At 47.3% G+C, this 9,477-nt stretch overlaps 1 protein-coding gene across 1 annotated transcript; it reads right to left on the bottom strand.

The window, feature by feature from the left end:
- Nucleotides 1-6,136: 6,136 nt before the first annotated feature.
- LOC119341507 (putative UPF0496 protein 2) lies at nt 6,137-8,823 on the bottom strand. Its single transcript, XM_037613381.1, has 2 exons — nt 8,713-8,823; nt 6,137-7,569 (listed from the first exon to the last, which is right to left on the bottom strand). Exons 1-2 carry the CDS (start codon nt 8,768-8,770, stop codon nt 6,323-6,325), a joined length of 1,305 nt encoding a protein of 434 aa, XP_037469278.1. The 5' UTR covers nt 8,771-8,823; the 3' UTR covers nt 6,137-6,322.
- Between the last annotated feature and the right edge of the window lie 654 nt (nt 8,824-9,477).

Raw genomic sequence — 9,477 nt, 5'->3', positions numbered from 1 at the left:
ATGGTGCGTGTGTGAATCCGAACGCGTGTGTGTATCCGTTACGCTTTGCACTCTTAAATTTTTGCACAAAAACGATGCATGCATGGGGCGCGTGCGTGCATTTGAATCACTGCATAGCTCTTTGACCGGACGGTGCATCTGACTTGTTGAACCACCTAGCTGGCCTCACTAGCCTAGCGCGCCTAGCATGCCTCGCTTGCCTCGCTCGCATGCATGCACATCGCAGCCTCCCGCGCATGCAAACCCACGTCGCAGCCTATGCACGTCACCGCCTCCCATGCATGCATGCAAGGCCTGGAAAGGCTGAGACGGGCTATTTACTGCGGTCTCAGCGGTCTCAGGCCCAGACAACGAGACGGCCCAACGATCCATCCAGCGCGCCCGATATTTGCTTAAAAAAAGAATCTCCCAGCCAATCAGATTGCATCTCGCGGATCGCCCCCCTCCTCCCCACAGATTCCTTCTAGAAGGGTTAGATCGACGGCCCTTGTTTAGCGCTAGGGTTAGATGAACGGTCCTGGTTTAGCGCTAGGGTTAGCGGGGTTTGGGAGGGGTTTGGAGTAGTCAAAGCTATGTTTGACCAGATTTCAAATGAGCATAATAAATTAAATAAAAATCAAAAAATAAAAAACCTGCGCACATAGTCTTCTTATGTCATATACTAACGATTTAAGTTGATAAACAAGGTTTACATACATTTAAACGATAAGTTCATATGTATTGTATGATATCTCGAGTATCTCAAACTCTTTTGTATGAAGTGAAGAGAAGTGTTTTGGGGAAATAAATATGAAAATTTCAAAAAACTCGCCAGAGCTTCATTTTAGAGTGACTAAGAAGGATCCAGGCTTAGTTTTTCATTTTGATGTTTTACACTTATTTAAATCTTGGTCAAAGTTAAGTTTGACCAGAATTCAAATGAGCAAAACAAATTAAAAAAAAATCAAAAAATGGAAAAAACAGCGCACATAGTTCGTATATATAGAATATATAGAATATATGTTTAGGAAAGTTATTTGGCTGATTTAGACAAGGTTGAAAAAAAACCTTGCTTAGAGATGAGGCCGTTTACCCTACCTTTGGACCCTTATTTTACCACATGTTTCATGAAAATTTCAAAAACCTCACCACAACTTCATTTTGGATTGACTAAGAAGGATCTAGGCTTAGTTCTTCATTTTGATGTTTTAGACTTGTTTAAATCTTGGTCAAAGTTAGGTTTGACCAGAATTGAAATGAGCAAAACAAAATTCAAAAAAATCAAAAAAAAGGAAAAACCATGTGCTCATTCAAACATCATCCAACAGATTTAAACATCATGTCAAACATAGTTCTAACATCATCCAACAGAAATACAACATTATTCATAATGTTTCATAATTATTCACATATAGCGTTCGGGCTTCTGTCTATTCCTTGAGCTTCTTGCCATCACCTTGCTCCTCGTGCACCTTGTGCTCATTGCTTCTTCTCTTCTCCTCTTGGTTGTCGGTACCTTGTGCGTCTTCTTCAAACCTATCATAGAGCTATGCAAAACATAAAGGGTAATGAGATCATGTCAAGTGACCCATAAATGTACAGTAGTATTTGACCCTTGCAAGATTTACATACCTAGCAGAACTCACAACAACAGAAGATTGGTCACCATTTAGAGCCTCACTTGGATCATCATGATCATCATTTGGAGCCTCACATGGATCACCAAGATCATCATTTGGAGCCTCACTTGGATCACCATGATCACTATTTGGAGCCTCACTTGGATCACCATGATCACTATTTGGAGCCTCACTTGGATCATCGTCAAAATCATGCGGCTGTTGACCATCATCATTTTGAACCTCGTCAAAATCCTCATCTGATGCAACCGGCTGCTGTCCATCATTTTCATCGAAGCCTTCATCGAAACTCTCTCCGAACACTGGATCTACTGTGTTATCACAATACTTACCGAAATGACCAGACCCACTACATCTTGTGCACTTACGCTTCCTCGCTCCAAGTCCATCTCCTTCGCTGCGAGGTCTGATTCGACTCTTCCTTGGTCTACCTGCTGCTCTCTTCAGAACTGGAGCGCAAAGCTTGAATCCAGGGTCCACCATGTCCCATTGTTGTTTTCCCTCCATAGCAGGCAAGGCATAAGCATATGTGGCTTTGAACCTTGCAACAGAGTAGTAATCATGCACATACTGTTGAATGTTCCCTGCTGGACCCGGGAGAGAAGTGATGAAAAACAAGGCATGAATGCATGGCAACCCAGTTATCTGTCATTGCCTACAACTGCAAGTTCTAGCTTCTAAATCCACTGGATATCTCCATCCCCTCTTCTCTTTATCCAAATATGATATCTCTGTTGTGGTACCCGAGCAAAGAGTCATGTTCATTTCTAAGCCTGTTGTTTTATGCATCAGTTCATTCATCACGGCAGGGATGATAATATGGCCCATGAATTTTGCCTCGGCTATTCCTGCATGATAATGAAATTTCTTCATGTATTCTATCCTTATCATGTCCAGCACATAATGACCATTTAGTTTTCGGATAGTTGAGTTGAAAGACTCTGCTAGATTATTGTGCACATAGTCAACTTTGCTCAGTTCACTGAATTGGCTTCTAGCACATAACTTGGAGTGGTGTGTTTCCAAGTATTCTTTCATTTTGGGATTCATGTATAACTGCCTCAAGTGGTAGTTGTGCTTCTTCACACTGCAAGTCAAAGATGTTGGACATAAATTGTCGGTATACACCTTTCCTTTGAATTTCTTCATGAAGTTTGCAGCAAGGTGACGCATGCATTCCCTATGCTCTACTCCAGGGATCACATTGTCCACGGCCACTTCTAAACCTTTGCAGGCATCTGTATGAATGACCAACCCATTGGGATGTGCAATAGCCCGGCGCATATTATGCAAAAACCAAGTCCAGCTCTCCTCAGACTCTGTCTCCAGCACACCGTAGGCAACTGGAAATACAAAACTGTGTGCATCAACTACACAAGCAGCTACTAACTGTCCTTTAAACCTCCCTGTGAGAAAAGTGGCATCAATAGCCAAATAAGGCCTGCAACTTGCCAAAAAAACCCGGCGACAAGCCTCAAAGCAGACAAAAACCCTCCTAAAGCATTCCTTGGTCTTTGTCACTCCCGTGAATGTGTACTCCACGGTGTGGTGATCAATATCTACAATACTACCTGGGCTTGTCCTCTCCACTTCACCTTTGAATGAATACAACAATTGAAAACTTTCCTGCCAGTTACCATAAATAGAATCCATAGCATGTTGTTTATCATTGAACAACCTCATGTATGGTAAATCTATCTTGAATTTATCTTTGATGTTCTTCTGCAATTCCTTTGGACCCACTTGCTGGTTTTCTTTCACCCACTTCTTTACTTCTTCTGCCACCCATCTTGACTTGGCTCTACTGATTGTATCCTTCCTAAGGGTTGATTCCTGGCATGTGTGCTTAAAAGGGTTCACTTTGACCTGAACATTAGTGCTATTTCGCATTTTAGATGCGAGCAGCCTCCATGGACAACCCTCAGTCGGACAGTGCACTCTGTAACGTACTTGATCGCTCTTGTCAACTTTGAAAGTACGTTCTACCTTGATGCAGTATGTCACAAGTGCATTTCTACACTCATTCATGGATGCAAAAGCTGTACCTTCTTCCAAATTAGGGTTCAAAGGGTCCCATTCAACAGCTGCAAGGTCTTCGCCCTCACCCACCGCGTCATCATCCACACGGACTGCATTGTGAGCCTCATCTTGGTTATCAGCCCGAGGTGCCCATCGTAAATTCCGAATAACATCAGAATATAGCTTCTCTTCATCAACCCCAGAATTGTAGTCATCATGCTCCACTTCAAGGGGGACCCTACTGCTGTTGCCCACACTTGTCGAGCCACCACGTCGTCGTGCACCAACTGAACTGTTCTGGCTAGAGATGCCATTACAAGGACTTGGTTCTCCTCGAGATGTTGCACCCGTCATCCTAGGTCCAAATGCCTGCTCAAGCACATCAACTTGCAGCCTCACATGAAAATTATCTTTCTCTTTATGCCTAACAAACATGGTAGCTAGCTGTCACCCATTTCTTTTCCCCATCATAGTATTTGTATACCACTTCATCAAGCAAACCCCAAGGATATTGGCTACAAATTACCTCCGCAAATTGTCTGAAACTCCAATTACTAGCCATTGGCAACCGATAATCAAAACCTCTTTGGTATTTCTTCTGATCCTTTGCATCGAACGTGTACCGGTCCCTTCTAATGTGCATCAAGAAAGCAAACCGCAACTCCATCCTAACCGGCGAAAAACAGAGACGCAATCAGCACACTAATTGGGCAAACCTACTCGAATCGAGTGTTGAAATGCACAACTAAGCTCAATCTAAACAGGAGGCGAGACTTACCCCTCGGGAACCCAGTCGTGGACGCGGCGGATCTCCGGCCCGATGCCTGCCTCGCCAAATACTCTGGGGTCGCCGCTGCTCTCCATTTCGCCCTAGGGTTCTTCCTCCTAGTTCAAATAGCTCCAGCAGCCCCCACCTTTGAGCGCTCCGGCCGGGCGCACGGAAGGAGGCCGCGCCGCGGGTCGAGAAGGTGGCGGGCGCCCCACCCGTGGCGTCGCAGGAAGGTGGCGGGCGTCGCAGGCAGCCGTGGAGCGTAGGCGCAGAAAGGTAGCGGTGGAGTAGGCGTGCAGCTGGTGGCGGGGCAGGTCCTGGCCGCGGCGCAAGTGCCGGCGGCGGCGCAGGTCAGCCAGCTGGCGGGGAAGCGGATGGGCAGAGTGAGCTACGAATGATTTGGGGATTTAGTTGCACGGGCCTACATGTGAGCTCCGAACCCACGTCCATGCGGTCCCACATGTAAGCTCCGGACCCACAACTTAACGCTGGCGGACGGAATGGACTCAAATATGGCCGTTTGGCCTCGTCATAGTAGCTGTGCATGGACTAGGGGCAAAACTGAGCACAATTTGCATCTGAGGGAAAAACTGAGCACAGAGACACCACTGAGGGCAAAAGGATAATTAACCCAAAATATAAAACTCTGGACTAAAAAGGACACACTTTGGAGCAGTTATTTTTGTCTTTTTGCACACACCTCTACCGGTGTCTTCTCGGGGTGAAATTTTACAGAAAGTTAGAAAACATGTAGATGCTCATCTAAAAAATAGATTTTGATGATTTTTTTTATTATTTTTCCAAAATTTACTGTTTATGCGAATGCATTAATGCTCGAGATTAGATCAACACTTTCGGAGGAATGCCCAAAAGCAAATCACATAGTGGAGCTTGTCTCATATCCTCGAATGGACCGATACTTCAGGCAACTAGCGAATCGGTACCGGATACCGTATTCAATACCGATACTCTTGCGATACGTATCCAAGGAGTATCCATAAATAAACGATTTAAAACAATTCAGATACTTGAAGGATACTTTTTCAGTTCATTTTGGATACGGCCCAGCTCATCTAAGAGACCACTCAGCCCAGCTAAGAGGTAGACAGCAACCCTAGTACCCCAATACCCCCTTCCTTTTCCTTCCAATTTTCTTTCCTCCCTCCCGAGCCCACACGAGGCGGCGGCTGGTGGCTGCGTACCTAGCAGCTACTCACCCAGGGCTAGCGGCAGCGGCGGCTAGCCGGCGACGAGCTGCTACTCCTCACCAACACCTCCTGTCACACAGCAAGCAGGTAGATACACTTCTCTTCTCCTTTCTCCTGCCCAGCGAAGCTCATCCCCTCTTCTTTCTCCTCTGATCTGTGAAGATCTCATTTCTCTCATCTCCTCCAAATGGCTCCTCCTGCTGAACCTCCTATTGTACCTACAAATCTAAGGGCACCATTGTGGAGCCATGTTCAAATCATAGAGAAATCATCTAAAGGGGGCAACACTAAATAGAAATGTGACTACTGTGGTCATGAAGCTTTGAGTAGCTACTCTAGAGTTTCTGCTCATTTGCTAAAGAAGACAGGGAACCATAGAATCCATGCATGTAAAAAGGTCACGGTTGACATTCTGAATCACTTTTTTTGAAAAATAAATAAACAGTAAAATGTATCTGTATTGACACTTTTTCAAAATGATGAATTTACGTATCTGTATTGATCCGATACTGATACCCATTTCCGTATCGGTGCATTCTAGCTCATATCCCTATCCAGGAAAAAGCTTGTGCTAATGCACAAACAAAAGAAACACTTTATTCGTCATGCCACTATCCCTTGCATCACAAGGAAAAACTACACATAAACAAATTAAATAATTAATCAACAACAACACACTAGCGTCTTATTTTCTCCACTAAAATGAACTAGTCTTGGGACGTCGTCGTTTCTGTGGACGGCGACGGCGACCCGGCGCGCTCCATCTCTTGCGCCACCATCCTCCGGCTCCGGTTGATGGTGACGAGGCAGAGGCAGGCGTGCTCCTCCAGCTCCTCCAGCTGCGACCTCAGGTCCTCCCCGCACTCCTCCTCTTCCCGCGCCACCTCTTCCAGCAGCGGCCGCTCGCCGTGCCCGGCCACCGCGATGCGCGCCATGTCGCGCCCGTGCTCTAGCTCGTCGTGCGCGCGCCGCACCATGCGGCTCACCGTGTCCAGGTCGCGCCCAACGATGTACGCTCCTCGTGCTGCCGCGTCCACCGCCTCCTCTCCCGCGTGGGCGTGCACCCGCCTTCGCCTGCCGTGGAGCCGGCCGGACAGCTTCTTGACGGCGTTCGTCCGGCACGCCACGGGCTCGGTGGATGTGGCGCAGAAGGCCACCGCGGCGGCCGCGCCCACGCCCACGACGGCGTGCGCGGCCAGGACCACCGTGGCCACCACGACCGTGGCCGACGCGCCGACGACCGCGGTCGCGGCCGCGCACCAGGCGAAGCGCGCCGCCTTGGCGAGCCTCCGCAGCCGGCGCCGCGCCGCGGCGAGACGCTTGGAGAGCGGGCTGCAACGCGCGTGCGCCTCGTGGAATCCGTCGAGCCTGCCGCCCGCCGGCGAGAGCGGGTTGTCTTGGCGGACGTGCAGCGCGAGCGCGTCCCTCGCGGCATTGGTGGTATTGTCATCGCCGTCACCTTCGACGTCCAGCCGGCGGAGCAGGCGCCGGAGCACGAGGTGGTGCCTCCGCGCGGCTCCCACGGCGGCGAGCAGCGTGGAGCACGCCTCGCAGGCGTCCCGCGTGACGTCGAAGTACTCGAGCAGGAGCGCCTCGACGCGGTGTCGTCGGTGGCACCCCCACCGACACCGGCGCCGGTGCCGACGCCCAGCGGCCCGCGCGAGCGCCTCCGGCCTCGGCTCCAGCTCGAAATCGCCGAGAATTGTGTAGGAGCACGACGGCTCCTTATCCAGGGCCGCAGCGCCGTCGTCGAGCGTTTCGAGGCTGGTGCTGGGCCTTGACGAGAGCCTGAACGTCTGCCTGAGGCTGCGGTGCGCGTGCGACCAGAGGTCGAGGAAGGACCTGGACTTGAACGCACGGCCGTACTCCTCGTCGACGTCCAGCGGGCTGCGCGGCGGCGGCGTCCGAGTCACGGACGACGACGAGCTGCTGCTCCCGTCCATCACGGCGTCTGCTGCAACGCACAAAAATGATTCAATAAAATGAAGATAATTTAGCTACATTCAGAGCATAGTATATGGAAAATGCAACGCGTCAAGAAATAATTCTCTTCAAACTTAGTCAGAAAGAAAGGAAAATACAAGGCGTCAAGAAATGGCCTTGCGACTTTTGGGAGCAGTATACAGCTTGCTCGCTGTTGCTTGAGACGCAAGTGAAGCACTGGCATTTGCAATTTGAGTGGTAGTGGGCAGCACTCACAAGCTAAAAAATTCCAGGGAAACACGCATGGCTCAAGTATTTCAAACCCTGTAGCTCTCTCTTTCGGTAAAACTAATTTTATGGTTGTAACATTTTCTTCTACTAGTATAAGCATGGTTACCCCTTTTGGCGTAAATTATCAAAAATTTGCAAATTTCATTACTTTTGGTACATACCAAAATAACATCGGTTCTGTCATAACATTTTAGCAATTACGGCAGTATACACAACTTCAATTTTTTTTGAAATTTTAGAATACTCTATTTGGCTAGATTTCGTTTAAATTTATGTGAAAATTTCGGTCCTTTGGCTGAAATGAAAACCGATTCAATAATTTTACTGAAATTCAGAAATTTCAGCCATCGAGGCCAGTATATTTTAAAGCTGGAATTCAAAACCTTGAAGCAACATGATGTGCTTCTTAATTAGCACTTGATTCCAGTGATAATTTTGCATTATTTCAATATGACATCATACGTGTCACCTGACGTTCATTGCAAAAGAAAAATGTCACCGAGGTGAAATTCACATTACTTCAAGCGTAAAGCCTTAATGCATGCATTTTTGTTGACATTGTTTGTTTTGAGATTGGTTACCACATACTCCCTCCATTCCAAAATATAAGTCTTTTTAGAGATTTCAACAAGGGACTACATACGTAACAAAATGAGTGAATCCACACTCTATAATATGTCTATATACATCCGTATGTTGTAGTTCATTTGAAACCTCTAAAAAGACTTACATTTAGGAACGGAGGGAGTACACCTCAATGCATGCATGCATGATCAGAACAAAACATCTATGACATCCCTAGCTCGATTTTTTTTGTCAAAACTCAAAAATAGTGATCAAGAAATTAATTATTGCAGTGGATGGAGGTGGAGTTAGAACTTACGAGTGTCGATGCTAAACATGGATTTAGCCAATGAAGGAGACGATGAAAAGGGCCACATTTGATCAAATCCCTCAAATTAACCGGGAGCACCGGTGGGAGGGGGAATCTTCAATCCCCTCTCTCTCTCTCTCTCTCTCTCTCTCTCTCTCTCTCTCTCTCTCTCTCTCTCTCTCAATTGCAGATGTATATGTGCACTTGGAGTTTGACAAAGCCCGGTGAGCAACGAATGTATTTCGACATACCATATGAAGATGAATGTGACCCCCTCTCACATATATATAGGGATCGATCGTCTGCGATTGTCATGTGTTAACCCGGATCCGATGAAGATCTTGCAAGGCAAGGAAGGGAAGGAGCACAAGCTAGCCAAAATGACGAATGAAGACATAAACGGTACGTGCCACTGGGCTCTTTCTTGGTAACGCGCACACAAAAGGAAAAGAGTTAAGGCGACACGGCATGCACATGGATAGATATAAAGCGGAACACTCAGAAAAGCAGGAGCACACACATGTACAACATATATTGGCTCGCGGCTGTCTGTGCCGTGCCATTTGCTGGCCGTGTCGCTGACTTGCGTGGATTAGCACAGTTCCGGTAATTCCATGTGTGAAACAAGTAATCGTATGTGCCGACGTGCGTACGTGTAGGTGGATTGTCGGCTGTTCTGGAAAGAGATTAGGGCATGTACAATGGTTGATAAAACAGTCTTATCTTAAGTCTTGCATGTAATTTAAAGATGACAAAAAAGTATGTCTACAATGG

This window comes from Triticum dicoccoides, chromosome 7B, assembly GCF_002162155.2.
Source record: "Triticum dicoccoides isolate Atlit2015 ecotype Zavitan chromosome 7B, WEW_v2.0, whole genome shotgun sequence".
Lineage (NCBI taxonomy): Eukaryota > Viridiplantae > Streptophyta > Magnoliopsida > Poales > Poaceae > Triticum > Triticum dicoccoides.
Note: the sequence above shows the minus strand (reverse complement) of the source record. Positions and strands in the feature narration are given on the sequence as shown.

Excerpts from the sequence above, each read along its gene's own strand:
- LOC119341507 (XM_037613381.1), bottom strand. The coding sequence starts at position 8,770 with ATGTGGCCCTTTTCATCGTCTCCTTCATTGGCTAAATCCATGTTTAGC. Across the intron at positions 7,570-8,712 it reads CATGTTTAGCATCGACACTC|CAGACGCCGTGATGGACGGG; the intron begins GTAAGTTCTAAC and ends TGTGCGTTGCAG.